At 45.5% G+C, this 25960-nt stretch overlaps 1 protein-coding gene across 2 annotated transcripts in view; it reads right to left on the bottom strand.

The window, feature by feature from the left end:
* LOC126161536 (uncharacterized) overlaps positions 1–25625 on the bottom strand; it is a 139722-nt gene extending 114097 nt beyond the window's left edge. For both annotated transcript variants that reach the window (XM_049917460.1, XM_049917462.1), the window contains exon 1: positions 25536–25625. In XM_049917460.1, the coding sequence (XP_049773417.1) occupies positions 25536–25540 (5 nt within the window). In that variant the 5' untranslated portion in view covers positions 25541–25625. The remainder of the gene's footprint in view (positions 1–25535) is intronic.
* Between the last annotated feature and the right edge of the window lie 335 nt (positions 25626–25960).

Here is a 25960-nt window from a genome sequence, read left to right as displayed (position 1 = left end):
TAAATTGAAGATTCACCAGCAGATTGGTACACAGAGGTTCAACAAGACTGTGACCATCATGTCCGCCTCATTTGACACCCTTTAATTTCTTCATGGGGGGGAGGGCATGCGAAGTCTAGGGTGTAAAAAAAAAAGGTAAATGGTATTCAGGATCAAAGGGCTGGAATCTGGGATCCAGCATCAGCTATTTCACAGGATATGTTTCAGGACATACTCAGGTCTGCTCTTCAACAATGGGGGCAATGCTTCAAAGTGCACAGCGGCTATGTTGAAGTATGATGAAAGTGTATGCCTAGATTGACAACAAACATATGTGCGTGTTATGTAAATCCATTATTTCTTAGAAATAGATCACAACTATGACTACCCTGTATATTCTAAGTATTAGTGCAGAGGTTACTTTGTAGGTCTCTGTAGCTAACTTTAAGTGATGAACACAGACATAGTATTTTCGTATTGTCTGCACAATGGATCTGTAACTGACAACTATAGTAGGTGGAACCTTAAAGGTCTTTTATAAAACTATAACAACATGACCTACGTGGCACTGATAAATTATAGAACATAAGTTCTCAGTGGCCTCAATACAGAGCTTTCAAGTCTTTATTGCTACCATTATGCATTTCGACAGTTACATCATAAAAAGAGTAATTTTTACTACCATTATTTCAGACTACTATTTATAATTAGCTAGTGCTTATCAAACATTTTCAAATATGATCACTAACAAATGACATGAGACAGTAAAAACCACAGCTTGTAAAATGAATATAGGAGCAGTATTACTTACAATTTGTTCTGAGTCTGCAATGAAAAATTACTGCAACTTCCAACCAAGGTGTTGTCTCACTAGTTCCTCATTGTTTTGCAAGTCTATTGTTCAGTTGCCGACTGACCCATAATAACAAAAACCTCTTTATTTCCAAAAAGAAATGTCTTGTGGATTCCTTTGTAGAAATAAATATGCTTAACATCAGCTTGACTATATCTTCTGTGATAAGGAAATGAATAGGAACATCACAGATGTCAAGGCAATACCATTAAAGGCCTTGGATGGTACCCATCAACTGCTAATGGTTAGTTGGTTGGTTTGTTGGAGGGGAGAGGGAGGGGGGAGGCAAGAGGGGACCAACAGTGAGGTTTTCAATCTCATGATCCACAGTGGCAGGAACTAAGGGAGGAACAACACCAACGAGACAGTCCAGCCAATGGGAAAGGAAAACAGGCAAACATAGGAAGACAGGAAAAGTAAAGAAAAGGAGGGGAGGAGGGCGTGAGAGCAGCGGGCCCCACAGAAACTACACACAACATGGCACTGGCACTGCTGCCGACCCAACCTGATACCAACACCGTACCATACTAAGGTTGTGACACAGTGAGGACAACAAGAAGGCACAAGAAAAGGGGGACAAAATGGCACATAAGACCACACAAAACACTGGAAAAGGATGGAGGATCAACAATGCTCAATGCTAACCGAGGGATTTCAATTCCAGAAGGAAATTCCAGTACTTAAATCTGGGAGAACAAATCACTTTCGCAAAGAAAACTGAGGGTGGATGTAAAATGCCAGAGTCATCCGCTAACACCTGTGGCAAGGAGAGTGGGAGAGTGTATTAGTGCGAAGGACTGAAAGGTGGGGGCAGTCCTGCAAACTGTGGATCACTGTGAGGGAGGGGGGGGCGCACTACAAAGGTGAAATGGAGGGGGGGGGGCAGCTCTTTATGGAACATAAGGCTATGGGTCAACCTGGTATGGCCAATACAAAGACAGCAGGGTTGGTAGATTCTCACTTGAGACACGGAAGGAACAATACCACATGATGGGAGTCCCCTCAATCACATGAAGTTTATTAGAAAGGGTATTTGGGGAGGGGTGGGTGTGACCCCCCCGAAGAGTCTGCCCACAACTGAGAAAAAGGGGTCACGGAGAACAGGAATGGGTGGCTGCCCTCCGCACCTTCACCGCCGCAGCCAGATGATCAGCGAGCTCGTTATGCAGGATACACAGGTAGCCAGGAACCTAAAGGTAGTCAATCGAACAAGTAGCACAGTCGAGATTGGCAAGAAGCTCATTGATGACAGAGATCAACAGGTGGAGGGATGTCAACAGAAGACAACAACTTTTATCTCACACGCTTGGTGGATTTACAACCATAAGAGTGGGGGGAAAAAAAAGACACACAAAACCAACCCAACAGATCCCGAAAATGTCATTAAAGGGGATGTAACAAACTACAGAACACCAGTGGAGCAATGGAGGCCTGAGGAACTAACCAAGAGCATAGCATAGGAAACCAGGAGCTGGGACTACTGAACTGAAAGTGGAGGTATCCCAGTGTCAAGCAGATTATCGATAGGGCTAGTGTGAAAGGCACCAGTGGCCAAACAGATATCATGATGGTGGACCGGGTCATAGAGGAGCACTGTGCGAGGAGCAGCTGAACTGGAAACTTCATAGTCATAGTCCAGAAAGAAGAGAACAAAGGCCCAACAAACGTGAAGAAGAACCTAACAATCTGCCCTGCGTCCCAAGAGATGTGGGCAAGGAAGTGAAGGACATTGAGTTATTGAGTTTATTGAAACAGCCAATCTCCAGATGGCGGGTAAGGGGCAACCTTGGTGTAAACAGACTTTGAGAGGGGGGGAGAGAGGAGGAGGAGGGGGGGGGGGGGAGAGAGAGAGAGAGAGAGAGAGAGAGAGAGAGAGAGAGAGAGAGAGAGAGAGAGAGAGAGAGAGAGAGAGACCGGGAGATGTTGGACACTGAGGTAGAAAGAACGCCTGATCGGGATGGACTGTTGGATGGTGACAATCGTACAACCCACAATTTAAAGGGAGAGAATTGAAAACTGTGTGAGAGTTTCCACGTAGAGGTGTGCCAGATGGCACCTGGAAGCTGTTGCTCTGCAGAGGCCACCAAGTGGAAACTAGCCCAAATACAGAGACCATCCACATACAGAGCAGAATGATCAACAATCCAACATTATCACTAACAGTGATAATGAAAATGACAATATGGAATCCTGTGTGAAACCACTCTCTCGAGTCCATGGAGAGCTGAAAATGGTGCAGAGTTGATGGCATGTTGTAGGCCTTGCAGAGACCAAAGAAAACTGCGACAAGATGGCGTTGTTGATACAAGGCCTGCTGAACTGCATTTTCTAACTGAAGCAGATAATCAGTCGGAGACCATCCTTCCCAAAAGCTGCAATGGTAAGGAGACAAAAGGTCCCAAGTTTTAAGGACCCAAACAGCCAATGAGCCACCATCAATTCAAATAACTTGCCGGGAGTACTAGTCAGACTGACTGGCCAATAACTTTCAATGGATGATGGATCATTACCAGGCTTAAGGACAGGACCTACAATACTGTCCCTCCATCGAGGAGGGAAAACACCTTGGAGCTTTATACAGTTAAACACCTGGAGGAGGTATTGTTGTTGTTGAGGAAAAGAGGAGGAGGAAGAGGAGGAAAAGGAGATTAGTTTTTAACGTCCTGTCGACAATGAGGTCATTAGCAACAGAGCACAAGCTTGAATTACGGAAGGACGGAGAAGAAAAGCAGCCATGCCCTTTTGAAGGAACCATTCTGGAATTTGCCTTAAGCGATTTAGGGAAATCGTGGAAAACCTAAATCGAGAAGCCAGATGTGAGTTTGAATGGTTGTCCCCACAAATGCAAGGCCAGTCGGTGTCATCGGGAAGAACTGAGGTGTTGAAGCAGTTGGTTATGGATGGAATTGAGCCAGGAGCTGAATTGTTGGAAGAGGAGAGGTCCATAAGTAGTTTGTACTCAGCAAAAATTTCATTGTAGGATTCCATCAGATAAGGGGTAAAACTGAAGTGGGAAGCTTTGGGCCACTGTTTCTGGTGGAGGAAGGCAGCTGAGTAGGACCTGACACCGATGCCATCACAAAAAGGGGCGCAAGGCGTTCAGTGAGAACTGGCCATACAAAAGCCACCCGGGAGGGCAAGGCCTTGGAAGGAAGATGGCCGTTGGCAACCTTGGGGGGGGGGGGGGGGGGGGGGGGGGGAAGCTTAGCCCACACCCATGCCGGAGGGTCAGAAGAAAACTAGGGAGGAGACAAAGTGTTTCCAACACAAGCACTTGCTCTGTTTGGTTTGTTAATGGGCTTTGGTGTGAAAGCATTTAAAGGTAATAAGACTTAATAAGACTAGAGGATGACAAGATGCTGCTTAAGGCATTGCAAGGCTTGTTAGTGATCATGGAAGGCAATGGCAGTGGCTGTGGCTGTGCTACATCTTAGGACCAGACAGTGGTGAAAGGGGCCCAATGAGCAGGTGACAGCAATGCCACTGACACGAATAGTCATTTTGGACATGTCTTCATCAATACTACCAGACAAAGATGGGGCAAACAGACCTGGGAGGTAGACAGAGGCCAATTAACACGATGGAAAGCCCAGTGGGGTAACCTGGCCATTAGTAAGCAAGAAGGGATTGAGAGAATCAAAGGAAAATGGTGAGTATCGGAAAGACCATTGTGCAGCTAATTATGTAATGACGGGAGAAGGGGAGGGGAAGTGAGCAAAAGATCAGTGGCAGAGAATATGCCATAGGTGGCACTAAAACAGCTAGGGAAACCACCATTAAGAAGGCACAGGTGACGGTCTGCAAGAAATTGATCAATGAAGAGACCCTGACTATGCAAAAAACGCTCTGCCCCAGAATGGGAGATTGTCAATAAAATCCCCATGGAGGAGGGAAGGAGGGAGGAGTTGCTGAAGGTAGGCAGTTAGGGCAGTGGATATATGTGGCCTGTCAGGATGGAGATAGAGATTGCACACACTGACCACAGAGTCCAAGTGGACCAGGACAGCAACCACTTCCAATGTGGTGCAAATGGTGTCCATGTACTAACTGTATCTATATGGACCAATGTGCAAATGCCAACAGAAGCCCTCAAAGGGCTGCTCAGTTCCAGAAAAGCATGGAACCCATGAAGGGTCAGTGAGTGAGCATCAGTAAAAGGAGATTCATGTAGAATGACATATGCTGCGGAGTAAAAGGATATAAGGAATTGTAGCTCTAGAAGGTGACAGTAGTATCTATTACAGTTCTGTCGAATAAGCAAAGGAGCCAAACAAGAGGCAAAAGGGCTGAAGCTATTCATGCTGCCAGGTCACCAACCATCACCAACAAGGATGGAGTGACATCCATAAACAAGAGGTTGGACTCAGGTTGCATGGGGGGATTCAGTACCTATGGGAGAGGTAGAGTGAGAGGGGTAGGGAGAGGGAGAGGGGTAGGGATTTACGTTTCTCCTCCCTCTCCTTCGCAGGTGAAAAAGTGCAGGGACTGGAGAGTGACCAGGATTCAGGAAGATCTGGAATGGGGAGGGAGAGGGGTAGGGGTAGGGGTAGGGGTAGGGAGAGGGGTAGGGTTAGGGAGAGGGGTAGGGTTAGGGAGAGGGGTAGGGTTAGGGAGAGGGGTAGGGAGAGTGAGATAGGGAGAGTGAGAGGGTTAGGGAGAGTGAGAGGGTTAGGGAGAGTGAGAGGGTTAGGGAGAGTGAGAGGGTTAGGGAGAGTGAGAGGGTTAGGGAGAGGGAGAGGGTTAGGGAGAGGGAGAGGGTTAGGGAGAGGGGTAGGGAGAGGGGTAGGGAGAGGGGTAGGGAGAGGGGTAGGGAGAGGGGTAGGGAGAGGGGTAGGGAGAGGGGTAGGGAGAGGGGTAGGGAGAGGGGTAGGGAGAGGGGTAGGGAGAGGGGTAGGGAGAGGGGTAGGGAGAGGGGTAGGGAGAGGGGTAGGGAGAGGGGTAGGGTTAGGGAGAGGGGTAGGGTTAGGGAGAGGGGTAGGGTTAGGGAGAGGGGTAGGGTTAGGGAGAGGGGTAGGGTTAGGGAGAAGGGTAGGGTTAGGGAGAGGGGTAGGGAGAGAGAGGGGTAGGGAGAGAGAGGGGTAGGGAGAGGGAGAGGGGTTAGGGATAGGGAGAGGGAGAGGGGTAGGGAGAGGGAGAGGGAGAGGGGTAGGGAGAGGGAGAGGGGTAGGGAGAGGGAGAGGGGTAGGGAGAGGGAGGGGTAGGGAGAGGGGTAGGGAGAGGGAGGGGTAGGGAGAGGGGTAGGGAGAGGGAGGGGTAGGGAGAGGGGTAGGGAGAGGGAGAGGGGTAGGGAGAGGGGTAGGGAGAGGGAGAGGGGTAGGGAGAGTGAGAGGGGTAGGGAGAGTGAGAGGGTTAGGGAGAGGGAGAGGGTTAGGGAGAGGGGTAGGGAGAGGGAGAGGGGTAGGGAGAGGGAGAGGGGTAGGGAGAGGGAGAGGGGTAGGGAGAGGGAGAGGGGTAGGGAGAGGGAGAGGGGTAGGGAGAGGGAGAGGGGTAGGGAGAGGGGGAGGGAGAGGGAGAGGGGGAGGGAGAGGGAGAGGGGTAGGGAGAGGGGTAGGGAGAGGGAGAGGGGTAGGGTTAGGGAGAGGGGTAGGGTTAGGGAGAGGGGTAGGGAGAGAGAGGGGTAGGGAGAGAGAGGGGTAGGGAGAGAGAGGGGTAGGGAGAGAGAGGGGTAGGGAGAGTGAGAGGGGTAGGGAGAGTGAGAGGGGTAGGGAGAGTGAGAGGGGTAGGGAGAGTGAGAGGGGTAGGGAGAGTGAGAGGGGTAGGGAGAGGGGTAGGGAGAGGGGTAGGGAGAGGGGTAGGGAGAGGGGTAGGGAGAGGGGTAGGGAGAGGGGTAGGGAGAGGGGTAGGGAGAGGGGTAGGGAGAGGGGTAGGGAGAGGGGTAGGGAGAGGGGTAGGGAGAGGGGTAGGGAGAGGGGTAGGGAGAGGGGTAGGGAGAGGGGTAGGGTTAGGGAGAGGGGTAGGGTTAGGGAGAGGGGTAGGGTTAGGGAGAGGGGTAGGGAGAGGGGTAGGTAGAGGGAGAGGGGTAGGGAGAGGGAGAGGGGTAGGGAGAGTGAGTGGGAGAGGGGTAGGGAGAGTGAGAGGGAGAGGGGTAGGGAGAGTGAGAGGGAGAGGGGTAGGGAGAGTGAGAGGGAGAGGGGTAGGGAGAGTGAGAGGGAGAGGGGTAGGGAGAGTGAGCGGGAGAGGGGTAGGGAGAGTGAGCGGGAGAGGGGTAGGGAGAGGGGTATGGAGAGGGAGAGGGGTATGGAGAGGGAGAGGGGTATGGAGAGGGAGAGGGGTAGGGAGAGGGAGAGGGAGAGGGGTAGGGAGAGGGAGAGGGACAGGGGTAGGGAGAGGGAGAGGGACAGGGGTAGGGAGAGGGAGAGGGTAGGGAGAGGGAGAAGAGGGAGAGGGAGACGAGGGAGAGGGAGAAGAGGGAGAGGGAGAAGAGGGAGAGGGAGAAGAGGGAGAGGGAGAAGAGGGAGAGTCACACAGACAAACCATAATCTTAACCTTCTCTGGAATTGTATACCCCTCCAATGTCAGTACAAAGGCACCAATATCGATGCAATCATCCTTATGGCCTTTCTGAGCATGCTGAACAAAATGAATGTCCTGCCATGCCAGATTGGTCTTGCATTCCTCATGTGTTTGAAGGATGAAGTCCGTATGGAAAATGACTCCCTAAACCATATTCAAAGACTTGGTAGGAGTAATGGACACTGAGATGTCACAAAGATGGTCACAGCCATGAAGAGCCACAGATTGGGTGGCCGGAGTTTTGATCAACAGTGAACCTGACCACACCTTACTCAGATAATCCACTTCGCCAATCTTGTCTTTGATAGTTTCTATGAAAAATAATGGCTTTGTAGCAGTGAAAGTTCCCCATCAGTCCTGGTGCAGACCAGGTAGAGAGGGGATGGGTTTCACCCCAAACCAGCAAGCCTGGCTATCTTCGCGTGGCGTAGCCAGGGAAGAGACTGCCATAGGATCATAAGAAGCAAGATTAAGGTATCTGCTCCAACTAAAGACGTAGCTGTAGAAGAACAGCCAGCTTCTTGGAGCTTTGTGCATTTCATACACAAAGCATCCACCTGATACCACCCACTCTGATCAGCAGCTCCCCTCATGTGCTCCATACAGCCACAGCAAGGGTCATGTGGCATGGTGGCCATTGCCCGGCATTCCAAGGATCTATGATGACAAACAACCACTCCTGGACATACACAGGCAGGTAGCATCTCAGACATCGGAAGTGTGATCCCTGTGTTGTCAGGGGGCTCAACCACAGGGCACATCATGATCCTACCACATGGACTGGATATTGTGCTGGCTATTTAGCATTAATAGGACTATGGTGTTGAGTAAAAGATGGAAGACAGGACAGGTAGAAAGGGATGCGGGGAAGGGAATGCACCCCAGGAAGGAAGAAAAGGCTGCAATAGCTCAGGGCCACATGTGCGGCATGCACAAACTCACGAGACAGCTGGAGCGTCTGACTGCACAATAAATCTGAGAGAGGCTAAGGATAAGAAAGGGACAGAAAACCAGAATGGGCATATACAGATATGAAGCTGAAAGAAGAAGAGAGCAGGGTATACTACCTCAGAATAATGAAGAAAATCTCACAATGGATAAACAAAAAATGGCAGACAGGAATGGGGTAGATTTAAGAGGACACTAGTTGGTTGGTTGGTTGGTTTGTTTAAAAGAGGAGGGGGAAGGGATCGAACTGCTAGGTCATCGGTCCCTTGCTCTGAATGAAACAAACCCACTAGGCTGAGAATAAATCAAGTGAGACTGAATCACAAAATGGAGAGAAAGAAAAAACCACAAGAACGATGGAAGGGCAACAAACACTTAAATGGACAAAAGGGGAGAAGAAAACCACAGCAACGCAAGAAACAGGTAGAAGAGATTAAAACAACAAAACAGATTACAAGGGCTGGCTGCCCATGAGAATAAAAAGGAGAAGCCAGCCACTCTGCAACACAATAAAACCTCCACCCTAAATGCACTAGGATGGAAGACACAGAGGGACAAAGAACATGCGTTAAAACTTAGATCAAATGATAAAACCCACCCTCACGAATAAAACGTAAAACTAAATCAGCCGATGAGGTGATAAAAGGAGATACAAGAAGTGGCAACGAGTCCGATAACCAAACATTTCATCACAGGGCAGTCAAAGTGGGACAGTGCACCAGAATATGGGCCACTGTCAACTGGGCGCTGCATCGACACTGAGGTGGGTCTTCATGGCTGAGGAGGTCGCCCAAGCGTGGCCAATGTGGAGCCGACAGAGAACCACAGAGTACCTGTGAGAGGCCCATATGGAGGACTGCCACACATTTTTAGTCTCTTTAATGGCACGCATTTTGTTGTGCGTATTGAGACTATGCTATTCTGTCTCCCAAAGCCAAAGAAACTGGCGGCATAAAAACGAACGCTGGCCAGTTACTGGAATGCCGATCTCCATAAGCAGTTTCCGTGTAGCCTGCTTGGCCAGCCTGTCAGCAAGTTCGTTGCCTGGGATTCCAACGTGGGTCCACACAAACACCACTGAATAACCAGACCATTCCAGGGCACAGATGGACTCCTGGATGGTTGCTACCAAAGGATGACAAGGGTAGTACTGGTCGATAGCTTGTAGGCTGTTCAAGGAGTCAGTACACAGAAGAAACGACTCCCCAGAGCATGAACAGATGTGCTCAAGAGCACGAGAAATAGTCAGCAGCTCTGCAGTGGAAACACTGCAGCCATCGGGCAAGGAATGCTGTTCAATATGTCCTCCATGGACATACACGAAGCTGACGTGACCATCAGCCATCGAGCCGTCGGTGTAAACCGCTTCATGGCCTTGGTACATGTCAAGAATCGAGAGGAAGTGACAGCGGAGAGCCGCAGGATGAACTGAGTCCTTTGGGCCATGTGAAAGATCCAGGTGAAGCTGCGGCTTAGTCGTACACCAAGGAGGTGTACGCGAATGGACCTCGAGTATAGGTGGTAAAGGCAAGGACTACCTGGGCTGCCGATGCGGGAGATGAACCGCCGTGCATGGGAAAAGGAGACAGTAATTTGGATGTGCAGCAGAACTACGAACATGTGCAACGTAGCTGGCGAGCAGTTGTGCATGTCTGACCTGCAATGGAGGGACTCCAGCCTCCATAAGGAAGCTGGTCACTGGACTCGTCCTAAATGCTCCTGTCAGTAGTTGAACGCCACAGTGGTGCACTGGGTTGAGTAAATGCAATGCTGAGGGCGCCGCCGAACCTTAAACCACATTCACATAGTCAAGGCGGGATTGAACAAGGGCTCTGTACAGCTGCAGCAGCCTAGAGCAATCTGCACCCCAGTTGGTGTTGCTCAGGCAGCGGAGGGCATGAGGTGCTGCCAGCACTTCCACTTAAGCTGATGAAGGTGAGGAAGCCAAGTCAATTGGGCATCATAAACCAGTCCTAAAAATCGATATATCTCCACTGCAGTGAGGGGATCGTCTAAGGTAAAGTTCTGATTCCAGATGAATGTACGACACCGACAGAAGTGCACTACACATGACTTTGCAGCTGAAAACTGGAAGCCGTGGGCTAGAGGCCATGACGGCCTTGTGGATGGTTCCCTGTAGGTGCCACTCAGCTACACCAGTACTGGTGGATCAGCAAGAAATGCAGAAGTCATTTGCACACAGAGAGGGTGAGAAGGACGGCCCTAAGGCTGCTGCTAGACTGTTAATGTTCACTAAAAATAGAGACACACTCAACACAGAGCCCTGAAGGACCCCATTCTCCGGAATATGGGGGGAGCTATGGGAGACACGAACTTGGACATGGAAAGCACGAAGCGACACGAAATTATGGATAAAAAACATACAGGGTGTCTACATGGACAAGGAAAAAGAATTCCCGGATTTTTCCTGGATTTCCCGGTTGAAAATACACTTTCTCCCGGATGAAAAAACTCTTTTTCCATGTTAAGTGAAAGTATACTTTTTCTCGGCACTTATCCATCCTTTTACGGTTAATGGTTTTATACACCGGCGTAGAATTTCCCGGCACTTTAGAAAATGAAACTCAGCGGCAAAAACACGTTTTGGAAAGATCTTTGATGTGCAGCAACATACACACTGCATATTTTCGTGTTACGAAGGTATAAATTCGAATTCCACCAAACACCGCATGTTACTTTCTGAAGCATTAAAATCGAGATTGCGACGCGCTTTTGTAAGCCAGTCACAGCTCATGTCACCTGATCTCGCCAGCTGATGACAGCATTTGACACGTGATGTAGTCAGCCAATAGCAAGATCACTCTTAAGTAGCGCGAACACACAAATAACAAAAATTAATGGCTTAAATTAATGTACAATTGTTGCTACAAGAAAAGCAAAGCTATCACATATAATATTGATCTCTAAGATTAATAAGCTGCAAGAGAAGCTAAGCTTCCACACATATTGTTGATCTTTTTTGCGCGTCATGCACCACATAAATGTGTCGGTAAAATTTTTTAATAATGACGTAAATGTCTGATCTTCTGGGCTCGAAATTCTTCATATGGTCGTCCCCAAAGAGTTGATTTTTAAATGAGAGTCAAACGCTCTGTGATTTAAGAAATTCGTCGTACACTCTCTCACATAGTTTATCTTACATAAAATGAAATTTACTTTGAAAGTAACGCTTTTCAAAGCAATACTCGCAACATTTTTCCGTGACCTATTAGAAAGGTACGTTTCAGGAGTTGCCAGAGAGCGCCAGATAACAGGCGTCACTGCACTTGCGCAGCTACGATGACGCAGGAAGCCCGCATGTTTGTACGTGTGAAACATTAAAAGATCTTGCATTAAAACGAATCTAATGTAAAAAACTGTCACGTCACGCTCATTGGAGGCAATTTGTTGTTAAGAAGCACTGCACAGTCTTCCTAAAGCCTTTGACACACTTTGCTGTTGGCAGACGCTTGTATGAGCACTGTGTTTTGTTGCATATGGCACATTTTCTTTGCGACTTCAGTTTTATTTTTGTTTTTTTCTCTCGTTCATGTTTTGTTGCTGCACTATTATTCTGCAGAGGCGGGATACAGTAAATTTTTTTGTCAGAGTATTGGTTCTTACCAGTCAAAATAACAAAAATTTAAATGAAAACCAAAACAATGAAAAATTCCCGGAACTCAAAAAGATTCCCGGGTTTTTCCCGGTTTTCTCCCGGATGAAAAAATTCCCGGGTTTTTCCCGGATCTCCCGGTTGTCCCGGATTGTAGACACCGTCATACAATGTGGCAAGGATATGATGTCGCCAGGTAGTGTACTTTTGTAAATCAAAAAAGATGGCAACGGCATCTGGTAAAGGCTATTCAGATGGCAGACTCGAGGGACACAAGATTATCAGTGGTAGAACGACCCAGGCGGAAACTGCCCTGGCATGAACCAGTAGGCCACATGACTCCAGGACCTAACCCAACCTCTGACACACCACCCATTCCAGCAGCTTACAAAGAACATTGGTGAGGCTGATGGGCTGACAGCTATCCACATCAAGCAGGTTTTTGCCGGGTTTGAGCAATGGTATGTTGGTGCTCTCCCGCCAGTGCGATGGAAAGTCGCCATCGCACCAGATATGGTTGAAGATGATGATGAGATGTTACTTGTAGTCAGATGAGAGATGTTTAATCATCTGACCATGGATCCAATCTGGCCCAAGAGCTGTGTCAGGGCAATGTGCAAGGGCACTGAGGAGCTCCCACTCCATAAATGGGGCATTATAGGGTGCATTGTGGCATGTAGTAAATGAGAGGACTTTCCTTTCCAGCCACCGTTTGAGAGCGCAAAAGGCTGGGGGGTAATTCTCTGACGCAGAAGCGTGAGTATAGTGCTCAGCAATCGCGTTTGCGTCAGTAGATAACACGCCATTTATATTAACACCTGTTGGGGTCTGGTACCCAAAAACTCGTTTGATCTTTGCCCAGGCTTGGGAAGGTGACGTATGGCACCCAATGGTTGAGACATTTCTCTTCCAACACTCCTGTTTCCATCTTTTGATTATCTGGCGAACACGGGCACAGAGCCGTTTAAAGGCTATGAGGTGTTCCATGGAAGGGTGCCATTTATGCCACTGTAGAGCTCGCTGACGCTCCTTAATTGCTTCAGCGACTTCCGGCGACCACCAAGGGACTGTCTTTTGCTGGGGGCACCATAAAGAATGAGGGATGGCATTTGCAGCCGCTGAAAGGATTGTCTGTAGTTACCTGCTCAACCACCACATCGATGTTACCATGTGGGGAGATTCAACAGTGACAGCAGAGGTGAAAGTGCCTGCCTTGTTTAAAGCCATGTGGGCAGGCGTCCGTGGGCCTGACGCCAGGGCAGTGATAGGAAGATGGGGAAGCATTCACTACCACACAGGTCGTCATGTGCTCTCTAGTGGATAGATGGGAGAAGGCCAGGACTGCAGATCGAGAGATCAATGGCCGAATATGTGCTATGTGCCACACTGACGTGTGTAGGGGCACATGTATTGAAGAGGCAGTGGTCGAGTTGTGACAGTAAATTTCCGACATCTCTGCCTCGGCCAGTAAGCACAGCACTACCCCACAAGGGGGTTATGAGTGTTAAAATCTCCCAAAAGTAGGAAAGGTTTAGGGAATTGATGAATCAGTGCAGCCAATGCATTCAGAGGTACTGCACCATTTGGAGAAAGACATAAGTTGCAGACAATTATTTCCTGCATCATCCTTGTCCTGACAGCCACAGCTTCAATAGGGGTTTGAAGGGGCACAGGTTCACTGCATACTGAGTTCAGGTCGTAGACACAAACTCCACTTGACACTCAATTATAGCCACTATGGTTCTTGTAATATCCCTATAGCCGCGGAGGGCAGGAGTCCGCATTTCCGGGAACCAGGTTTGCTGAAGGGCAATGCAGAAAGCAGATGCAAAGCTGAAGAGTTGCCATAGCTCAGCCAGGTGGTGGAAAAAACCGCCGCAATTCCACTGGAGGATGATGTTATCGTGAGGTTGGGAAGGCATGAAGTGTGCAAGGAGGCAGGTTATTCCTCAGGGTCACCTGCTGCCACTGATTGAGTATTTGTAGCCATTTCTATGGTGGATGAGGCATCAGTGAGATCCAGGTCCTCAGGGGACACTAAGATCTCCACCGCATCCTCAGATGCAGAACTGATAGGGAGTGGTGGTGTTGGAGCCACCAGAGGGTCCTGTTTCTTAGCAGACTTCTTCTTAGTTTGCTTGCTCTCTCGCTTCTCATTAGGAGCTTGCTGGAAAGATTTCTCCAAAGCAGATTCAGGCATGGAGGAAGACCGTGAAGCTCTTTGTCCAGCAGCTTATGGCTCCTTGATCCACTGGCGAGTGTCTGCCGTGGCATTAGTGGAGACCTTGGGGGAGAGGGCCCCAAAGGACCCCTTCCACACGGGAGGAGCCGGAGGAGGCTGTTGCTTTTCTGGCAGGGGATAGGGGACTGATTCCCCTGCGTCAGAGAGGGGGGGGGGGCTTGCTCCCAAAGAAGGTGCTTTGGGGGCAACGGAGGAAGATTTGCCCCTACCACCAAGGGGGCAGATGTATTCTGGTGGACCGGAGGGGCCACTGTTTGCGGCACAGAGTGAGGAGCCACTGGCACTGGGGAGAGCGATGGTGTCGTAGCTGCAGCATGTTGACATCAACTGAATGGGGTATAATCTTTCAAATTTATGTTTAGCCTCTGTGAAAGTTAACCAGTTCAGGGTCTTGTACTCCATTATTTTCCACTCCTTTTAGAGTACTGGGCAGTCTGGCAAGCAGGGGGTGTGGTGCTCTCCACAGTTGATGCAAGTGGGATGAGGTGCACATGGAGTATCTGGGTGCAGTGGATGTCCACAGCCTCGATGTGTGGCGCCAGACGTGCAGTGGGAAGACATGTGTCCAAACTTCCAGCACTTAAAGCATCGCATAGGGGGAGGCTTGTATGGTTTAAAGTCACAGCGGTAAACCATCACCTTGACCTTATCAGGCAATGAATCACCCTCAAAGACCAAGATGAAGACACCGATAGAAACCCTGTTGTCTTTGGGTCTCCTGTAAAAGCGCCGGATGAAATGAACACCCCGCCATTCTAAATTGGCGCAGAGCTTGTCGTCAGACTGCAAGAGGAGATCGCGATGGAAAATGATTCCCTGGACCATGTTGAGGCTTTTATGGGAAGCGACGGAACCAGGAATATCACCCAGCTAGTCGCAGGAGAGTAATGCTCGGGATTGGGCTGGGGATGCTATCTGAATCAAGATTGCACCATTTTGCATCTTGGACAGCGCTGTCACTTCTCCAAACTTATCCTCAAGGTGTTCAACAAAAAACTGAGGCTTTGTAGGTAGAAAGGAGTCCTCATCAGTTCTGCTAAGACTAAAAATTGAGGCGAATATGGCTCTCGCCGTTCTGTAGTCCTATTTTTCTCCCATGGTGTAGCGAGGGAGGGAAACGGTTTAGGGTCATACAAGAGATGACTTAGTCCGCTTCACTGCGGGTCATCCGCCCTGATGCCACCCACTCCGATCAGGGGCTCTCCCCATGGGCACCACCCAGCCACAGCAAAGGCCAACTGGCATGATGGCAGTTGCCGGGAGTCCTGATGCCCCAGGAAGACAGGCATTTACTTCTTGGTATACGTGGGGAGTTTACAGCTCAGGCATCAGCAGTGTGATCCCTGTGCTGTCAGGGGGCTACCACCAAATGGGTACATGACGACCCCACCACAACCGACTGGCTAGCGTGCTGGATATTGGGCGCAGAGAAACCCATTATTGTTATGGGGACGAAAGAGCACAGGAGACAACGGAAGAAGATGACATACCCCGGAAAGTGTCCTCGCCCAAATAGTTGAATCGCAGGTGGAGATGCAAAACCATGTCGAGAGATTCAGGAGATCGAATCTAAGGGCACTATGGATAAATCGCGCGCCACGAAAGGCATCCTTCCCCATATGGCCCTCACTTCTGTAGAATTTTGAAAGTGGCAGGTCAAACCACAGAATGGGACCTGAACTCATAGGGCAAAAATTGTGAGACTCCTTTTAGTCGCCTCTTACGACAGGCAGGAAAACCTTGGCCCTATTCTAATCCCCAGTCCTGCAGGGGGTGAAGACACTAGTAAGTGTAGCAGATGTAGTTTGTGGTAGGAGAAGCAACAAAAAGAGATGGAAGGAAACACCATGGTGGAATGAAGAAATGAAAGATACAGTGCAGAAGCAGAATTGGGCCTTCACCGTATGATTATAGAATACGAAAGTACAGATGAGAGAAGAGTACCAGACAAGATAGAACAAAAAGAGTGGTGGGAGAGGAGATACAACGATGCATGGAACAGTAGACTAGAATGATGGAGGACGATAGTGAAGTTTCAAAAATGGTCTTTTAAGCATATGGAATGCTTAAAAGTAAGAGGCAGAATGATATGATGGACTATGTTTGAATGGCAAATAGAAGTGGCCAAGATATAGAAAGTAATAAGGAACTCAAGATCATGTGGAAGGATTGTTTTCTCAAGTTCTTAAACCCTAATGGATACCTGTACAAGGAGGAAGAAGAGGAGCTCAAACAGAAAAGAACTTATTGTAGTGGGAAGGGGAAGGTGCAACGAAAAAGATGAAAGGAGGTAAGGCACCAAATTTTGATGAAGTAAGTGTATGGATGGTGAGAGCACCAGGAGATGTGGGCTTACAACGGGCATATTGAGTGATGAAAATTTCGTGGAAAGAAAGAAGAACCACAGAAGACTGGAAGAAAGGAATAGTTGCCCCAGTCTTCAAGAGAAGTAATAGGAAATAGTGTAAAAACTATCAGCGAATCACATCGATGAGCCACTGAGCAAAATATGAGGAAGTTTTGGAAATATGAATTTGGACAAAAACAGAAGGTATGATGAGGGAAGACCAACATGGGTTAAAGGTACGAAGATGCACACTAGATTTAATTTTCACTGTAAGACAGTTACAGAGACACCACTACGAACATGGAATAGATGTTCTTGATGGCCTTTTTGGGGACAGAAAACGCGTATGATACTGTATGCAGTAACAAGGGACCAAAGTCCCTGGAGAACGGAGGAACACTAAACCAGACTATATGGAGGATAAGATACATGTACAACAGAGTTTGAGCTGTCGAAGAAGGGGGCAGAGAGATACAACTGACTGCAACAGAAGTAGAAGGAAAGTGCATTTTCCCCACTGCCTTTCATTGTGGTAATGGATGACACAATGAACAGAGTGGCACCATCCTGGAACATAGAAATAATGATAACGAAAGGAAGAAAGAGAAGCAAAATACAAGCTAGTGAGATGAGATTATTGAGGAATAGTACTAAAGTGACGAGGCACAGGCTACAGAATGATAAGATCAGGGAATTAGTGAAGGAACAACCATTACACGATAGGATCAATGAATCAAGACTTAGAAGTAAGATCTCCAGTTTTCTTCGCATGAAAAAATGGTTATTCACAGATTAATTAAGTCTGCACTTGCTTCACGAACAATGAACTAATTAGCAAATACTTTGCTGATACAGAAAAGTTTAAGAAAATGCCTGGATTATAAGTAAATTTTCAGTACGTAGAAGAATCTTCTCATAAGGCAAAAACCAAGCCAAAGCTCAAGATCTTGAGCTATACAGAACACAGGATATGGTAGGCTGCAACAGAACTGGAAACATTTTGGCAAAAGGATCAAGGCTAGCACAGATTATTTTCAGGAAAATCCTTAAGAATACTGTTTCCATTCATCACAACATGTAGGTGTGAAAGTGGAGTTTCGACTATGGTAGTAATGAACACAAAAATGAGGAAGTGAATGAACTCTGAACGTTATTTTCATTCTTGAAATTAAAATGACTGGGAAAAGATTGTAAAGAGCAAGTATTGGCTGGTATCTGATCTTATTCAGGTGTAACAGTGTATGAAAGATTAAGGACCACTGCCCTAGACATGTTACTTTCCTGGATAAGTTCAGCTGAAAGGGAATTCCAATCTTTGTAGCAGAAGAATCTGTTGGGAAAGAAATATTTTTAAAATGTTGGCACCTGTCCATGAGAATCCCAGCTGAGAAGTTTTCTCAGAGAATTACACCTCTGACAAATATAAGGTTTCTTAATGTTAATAAGGAACCCAATGGCATGTTGAGCAAAATATTGACTTCTGTATCACAGCCTCCAACTAAGTCAGATTTTCAAGAGTTGAACAGTAGCCTTTGAACACCATTTCCAGAACACTTACCACATGATGGTTCCCCATTAGTTTCAGTGTTCTCCTTATGTTTCTTATCAAAGAAACACCATGCTAACAATATGATGTCAAAATCTTGTCTTTCTTTAGAAGAGAAATTACAATCACCTCTTGCTACGAATCAAGGTAATTACCCCTTGTCACTGATAGACTTAGGAGGACACTAGATGACTGTGGCAAAATTTCTAGTTGGAGTAATGAATGACAGCCAGGTCTGAATGTAAAAAAATATGGATGAGTAGCAAAAACAATCCCGTAATATTCGAATACAGCATTAGTAATGAGACACTTAACACAATAATGCCAATTAAATATCAAGGCATACTCCTGCAAAGCAATATGAAATGGAACCAGCATATAAGGATCGTAGGGGGGGAAGACGAATAGTCGACTTCAGTTTATCCTGAGAATTTTACGAAAGTGTGATCATCTGTAAAGGAAACCCCCCATATAGGACACTAGTGCAACCCATTCTTAAGTACTGCGGGAGAGTATGGGATCTCACAAAGTCGGATTAAAGGAAGGCATCAAAGCAATTCAGAGGCAGGCAGCTAGATTTGTTAAGAGAGATGCTTTTGGAACTAAAATGGGAATTCCTGGAGAGAAGGTGAAGTTCTTTTCGAGGAACCGTTGAGGAAACTTAGAGACCTTGCATTTGAAGTTGACTGCAGAACGATTCTACTGCTGCCAATGTAGATTTCTTGTAAGGACCTTGAAGACAAGGCAAGAGAAACTAAGGCTTGTATAGAAGCATATAGACAGTCATTTTTCCCTCGCTCTATTTGCAAGTGGAATAGGAAAGTAAGTGACCAGTAGTGGTACAAGGTACACTCCTCCATGCACCATAGGGTGGATCGCAGAGTGTCTGTAGACGTAGAAACACTTTGTGATCTGTTGACATTGCATGGCAACGAACCTTATATAGACAAAGTTGAGTAGGTTTGGTCACTTACAGTTGTTTGCAGATCGCAGTTTAATTGTCTGCATTCTCTCTCTACCCTGATACGGGGGCAACTGACAACATCATGATCGGCAGAACCTTCCTCTTTACATTCACAGATTTATGTGTTACTACATTCCATTCGATGAATTTGAAATTTGGAACATCACCTGGTACACAATAACTTCAGTAGGGAGGTACAATCTGACCTATTCCTAATGCTTGGGAATATACTGGTACCTATATACTGCATTGCTTCTAGTATCCCAGTCAGACTGTCATTCATCTAACTTCCAAGCTCTTGTACAAACATTTTTGGACTCCAAGGTCTCTGAGGTGTGCAAAGAGTGCAGGCCACCAAAGACTACCAAATGCCCTGTAACATACCATGATATCCACTGGACACATCCCAAGTATCAGCAGTAAATCCCCAACAGGTGTAGTACAAAATGCACTGATGAGCCTCAGACATGTGCTTTGCTAAATTCATCACAGTGTTTTTCTGTAGCTCTCCAGTCGAAGACAAAGCATCCAAACGTTGGCAGCGAAGCCCACAAGAGTGTTGAAGATAGCTTCGCGATGTGACTGCACTACGTACTATAGTAATTAGACACCTGCAAACAGTGCTCCATTTTACAGAGATTCCCTCATGCCTCAAGGAAGGATTTCTGGTAAGAGAAAGTCTTCCCTTCAGAAATATGTATATGATTTTATGAACATCTATAGTCAGTCTGTTGCCTGTGCACCACTGCTGCATCTGTACAAACACTTCATTCATCTTCAAGTCTCCCCGGGTCCGCGGACACAATTATTAGGATGTCATCTGTGTATCTACCCATCTAACAGATGTAATAGGCGTGCAATACTACCATCCCAGAATGATGGCTCACTTACAGAGCCTTGAGGACAGCCATTGATAATCTTGATTACCTTACTCTGTCCTGCGAGCCACTGGACACTTTGCCCACAACAGTAATTGACAACGCTCTTGTACAAACATTTTTCGACTCCAAGGTCTCTGAGGTGTGCAAAGAGTGCAGGCCACCAAAGACTACCAAATGCACCTGCAGTCTCTGTCATTAACACATCTGCATACTTCAAATTTTCTATTACCTGAAAAGCTCTATTAATCGCACTATCAATAGACTTCCCTGTTCTCAGTCCATGCCTATACTGGTTCAGACCAAAGAGTTCCATGTGTGTCTGCACCTAGTCACAATGCAGATATTCCTGAACTCTGAGCATACAATGGGACATACCTTCTGCCATGCACCTCTTGGTGGTTTGTAGAGTATGGATATAGAATGACATTTAATAAGCAAATGGATTTATGGCTTTTCACTCTTTATTCTTTTCCTTTTTCATCACTACTGCCCTAGCTGTTTCCCAGTTTGCCAGGATCCATTTATTCGCAATGCCTCATTTAGTAATGCTGCCAAATAAGGCACTGTCAGTGGACCTACCACCCACACGAACTCAGGATACATGCCCTCCAGGCCACATGCCCTACCAGTAATGAGTTCGAAAACTCCAATAGCTCTTCTTGAGTGGAAGGTAACATCAACATCTGATTGTCGTACTCATTACGTAGTTCATGTCATAGCTGTGTGTGTTTATTTAAGCATCTGTTTCTTGTCTCCCTCCATCCAGCATTCTTTGAGCCATTATCTCTATGAATTTTGGACATAACAGTAGGTCCATTAAACCTTTCAGTCAATAACTCATACAGTCTTCCGCACATGTCAAACTGCATTTGCCTTTGTAAAAACTACTTCCATTGCAATCATAATCATAGACCATCTTAACTGCTCTGTATTCATGGAGCCTTGCAGTTAACTCTCATTGGACTAAAGTGCATTGATAAACCACTACTTGATCTAACCCTTAACTCAGCATGGAAAGTTCTGGGCTCCATTGGACTGTAACTTGACAGCAGGCCTACAGGAAACTAATGTTATTCAAACAAATCTATGTACAAAATGAGTATTAGTATTTAAGATATGCAATACAGTCAGAGAATGTGGCTTTCTGCTTTGCTTTGCTTTATTTTTTTAGGGCAGTGCTCTCTTACACGTTTTGGTAACAAAACTGTTCACAAACAAATATGTTGTGCCTATATAGTCTTCATAATCACAGGAAGAATATAGTCGCATTCAGCAAAAGTGAACTACAGTTAACCAAACATGAACCCTGATTCATAACAGTTTAATCTAACAAATCATTCCGCTGAACACTACTTTCGAAAATAACCAAAATTTATGCGCAGAATTGCAAAGTATTATGAAGACAGACTTCTGTGAATACCTTTTGGTCAGATTAGAAACTAAATCAAAATTACAACTTCATTAAGTTATATATTGCTGAGGAAATGGATAAAGAGGAATTCTTAAGAGATTAAAATTGCACACTAGATTGTTTCATAGGCTCAACTACACAGATATGACTTTCGACAGAAATAAGTACTCCGCATTGTTGTTGTGAGTGGAAAATCATCAAAGATGTGAAGGTGTGACCAGTGGTTCTATTATTTCTACGGAAATCATTAAGGTAAGTTGTTCTACTAAAAATTTGAAGTGGCAAAATATGTCATTATGGAGCATCAGTAAATTATATATTTAGAATACCGTGTTCAAAACTTAAATTCTACATCAGTGTAGGCATGTCGGGAGGGGTGTCAATTAATGGAACAAATAATTGTTTATTGTTCCACTTTCTGACATTCTCTGTCAATCATTGATACACCAATTTTTCAAAAAAGTGTAGTAATATAAATGAACAAAAACGTCCCCTTTAATCACATTCATCTGCACCTTGAAAATGTATTTCTTTGTTATATCTGACCAGTGTTTGACATGATGTCAGTGACAGGGAGAAATGGCTGTAGATTATTGGTACATTAACTTAACTTTCAGATAATGGGACTTAAGCATAATTATTCCGTCAATGCAATGACAAAAGCCATAGAACAAGTTTTGGCAGACATGCCAGTAGCAAAAGCAGCAGTCAAGCAATTCGCTGTTCCTCTAACTACACTTCTTTATAAAATATCTGGTAAGAGCCCATATGTACGCAGAATAGGACCAACTATTCTAACTCGTGAAGAAGAGAAATTTATAGTACAATGGTTGTCAATGGCAAAACTATAGTATCCAGTCACCGAACAGCAAGTTCTGGACAGTGGTGAACATCTCATGACAGAAATTCACAGACCTAACTCCTCTTACTAATAACAGGCCGGACAAAATGATATTCTGCTCTTCTGATATGATGTCCTGAACTCACTGAAAGAGTAACACAAAATCCGTCTCTGTGAGAGACATCACAGAAACTCATATTTGTACCTGGCCTCCTGCTGTAACAGTTTATTTAATTACAATTAACCTTCCTGATAACACAAATGATCCAATTTGTTTATTTAACTGCAATGAGGGTGCTTTCCTTCTCCATCCCAAAGGTGACAGAGTTCTGGCGAAGAAAGAAGTGGAGATAGGTACGCTGTCATGAAAAATGATGAAAATGCAAATTTAACAGTTTTAGTGACAGCCAATGCAGCTATCTCACTAGTATCACAAATGACAGGTTTTCAGTATGTGCAAACATCAGGTCATGCTGCTCATAGTACTCCAAAACTGTAGCGAACAGGTCATTCAGAGAGTGGCTGGATGTGTGGTGCACCACTTTCTTTCGGTGTATAACAAATATGTTTCTCCCATTGCCGGCTGAAAATCACTGAAATGCCACAAACTTTTTCACTGATGCCAGGTGACAGTACACGTGTCACAGTTTTGTTCTGAAAATATAATAATTCTGTCTTTTGAATTCAACCCATTTGATACCAACTATTTATCTGTCGCTTTTTGTCCATTAAAACTTGCTTAGAAGAAATGTTTTAAAAAGTGGCATTGTTCAAACCCAAGGAGCAAACTTAAGAAATAACACTTTGTTCCTGTCCTTGGTGAAAGACTAAACTCCCTTACAAAAGAAAGGATACAGAATGGATTCTGAGCAAGTGGTCTCTGCCCGTTTAATGCTGACAATGTAAACTTCAATAAGATAGCTCCCAGAGAGCTGATAGTTCCTTCAGTTGTATCATCACAACCCAGAAGTATTGTGCATAACTCTCAAGATGACTTTAAGTTTATAGAATCAAAAATATCTGAACAAAAAGTGATTTATTTCCAAAATCACAAGAATGACATTGCGTGGAATGGTCTACAAGACACTTAACTTTTAGAACTATTTACAACTACACACAAGGTTCAAATGGTTCAAATGGCTCTGAGCACTACGGGACTCAACTGCTGAGGTCATTAGTCCCCTAGAACTTAGAACTAGTTAAACCTAACTAACCTAAGGACATCACAAACATACATGCCTGAGGCAGGATTCGAACCTGCGACCGTAGCGTACACACAAGGAAGTTGTTGTTGAAGTTACAAATGAAGTTCTAGAAGCACACAATAATGTAGGCGTAGGAACACCAGGGGATCCAGTAGCCTTTCATGAAGGTCATCTGTCAGTAACTCAACACACTTCCAGGTCAACATCAAATGATTAGGACTATACTAATGCACTTTCAGACAACTTACACATCCTCTACTGAACGTCATCCTATAAAAATTTCATGCACTTCCATATCATTATCTTGCCAAACTAATTTACCATCACCCTCCAAGCCAGATTCTCAAAAAAGCAAAGACAAAAAAAAAAAAAAAAAAAAAAAAAAAATCTAAAGGTACAAGAAGATTCCATCAGCAGTAACATCTGAGGCATTGCAAATGGGATAGCTAGAATGATGTTGACATACTGAAGGAATCTGAAGAAGCAGCCTGTGAAATAACTGTGTTAGATACGTTCTGTGGTGGGCAAAGACATTTAACCATGTTCCAATATGTCTGCAGAGTTCTAGTTGTCCCGAAGATTCTATATCTTTTGCTCTCCAATGCAATGCATTCAAAGATTAGGTGTGTGCAGTTTTTTCACCCTTCACAGATCCTACATCTAGGGCCTTCTTCCATTATACCCATTGTGTGAAGGTGGTTTTTTGAAATTCACATGGCCTGTCATCAGTCCAGTCATGAGTTTGATCTCTCTCCTGTTCCTTTTAAAACATGGCTTGGGCATTTTTACCTCACCATGTTTTTATTTATGGAGCTTGGTCCAATATTCTACGTGCTGTTTCCTATGCCAGCCCCATAGTTCTAGTTTGATCATAGCCTTGGTGATTGTCAGGACAGGTTCTGGTCCAATCTGTCAGCTTGTTCATTGCCACAGATCCCTGAGTGGCCAGGGACCCACACTAGATTTACCCTATTGCTTCCCCTCACTCCACCATAGCCCTGTGGCAATAAGCCCCGATTGCAGTAATTTCAGTTTGGAATACAGAGGCCAATTTTCTGAGAGATGATGGCCTCTAGTCTTGGCTATACCCTGTACAACCCTGCCCCTTGGTCTGATTTCAACCCATTGGTAAACCAAACAATGTCCGCCGTATGGTGTCGAACTGTTTATTCCCACTGCTCCCTCCTTCCAATTATTATATTGTAAGGCTTGTTGATGCAGTTGGGAGTTGCTATATAGTCAGCAGGCATTTCCCCAGCCATTCCTATATTTACCTCACTCACTATGTTAGTGTGTGATTCTGGATATCTGAATGAGACCCAGTTTTTGTCAGTTTTAAGTCTGTATGCCCCAGATGCTGCCTCCATATTGACCCAAAGGTGTAGTGGAGGCATGTCCAGGATGGCTTCCATTCCAGTGTCATGTGTGCTGCTAATTCCGGAAGTTGTTACAGACGGAACGTCTGCTAATTCCGATATTTAACAAAAATTGTTGCATGTCACATTACCAGGTGAACAAACAATTTATAAATCTTCACAATTTTAGATCTGCAGGACTCAAATGTTAGTCACACAACTTGATTTACAAATGAGTCACAAATATTCCGGAAGTCGATTTCAACAACCAAGCCAACTGGGGCTATCACTGCGAAAAGGAGGGATTTCGACAGGACATGATACACCACTTTAGATGGGAAACAGTTCCTCCAACTAATTCCAAAACTTTTTCTTTTGATAATTCTGGCAAATCTACGATCAAGGCATACGAATGATATAAAACAATATCGCCTATAGAAAGCGGCTAATAATGGAGCACAGAAACTTTTAAACAGGAGTCATTTAAACGTCTAGTTTATGAGAGCAGCATATCACAGATGCGATAACGATCTATTTCTAATAAGTAATGGAAATTAATCTGAAATTTGAGGAACTGTAGTGACTGTGCTCTGCTCGACGTACCTACAGACTTCAATGATTCTTTGCCGACGGGTGTATCTCATTTAGACTACATCTATTTTAGGTAAACATCCAGCATAAAACCAGTCAGATATTTATGCAGATGCAACTGATGTTTCGAGCAGGATTCACATTCGCCATTCTACTTTCTCACAAAACGTCATACAACACTTATACAAAAAATATAATAGGGACACTTACATCGATTATTCAACTTATTTTTATATTTATACGAACCTCATTTTCTAGACGAAACATACACGTTGGCGCCCAAAGTTCGAATTTTGTCAATATGTCAAAGAAATCCAATCTCTTGACGCGTCGAAGATAATGCATTCAGTCGATAGCATTATTTTCAACTGGTGCAACTAGAGGGCCCCGCGGTCAATCCGGAATGCTGCTAGTATTGAAACGACGCTGTTCTATGAACAAAGCGATTCTTTCTTTGATTCTTTCCAGGTACGTCTGAAGGACCCCGAACAATTGCTTCACGACGTCCTTGGTGTGCGCGTTGTACAACAGCACCTTTTTTCCCCGGTTAGTTAAGGCTGCAGTACCGTTCCCGTCTAGTTAATTTGACGACAAATGAAGATCATGCTGAGTATTCTCGCGTACGTCATTTCACATTTATTTAACCGTCGTCTGTAGAAACAACGTATTTA

This window comes from Schistocerca cancellata, chromosome 2, assembly GCF_023864275.1.
Source record: "Schistocerca cancellata isolate TAMUIC-IGC-003103 chromosome 2, iqSchCanc2.1, whole genome shotgun sequence".
Lineage (NCBI taxonomy): Eukaryota > Metazoa > Arthropoda > Insecta > Orthoptera > Acrididae > Schistocerca > Schistocerca cancellata.
The sequence above is the reverse complement of the archived record's forward strand: the minus strand, read 5'-3'. Positions and strand labels throughout refer to the sequence as shown.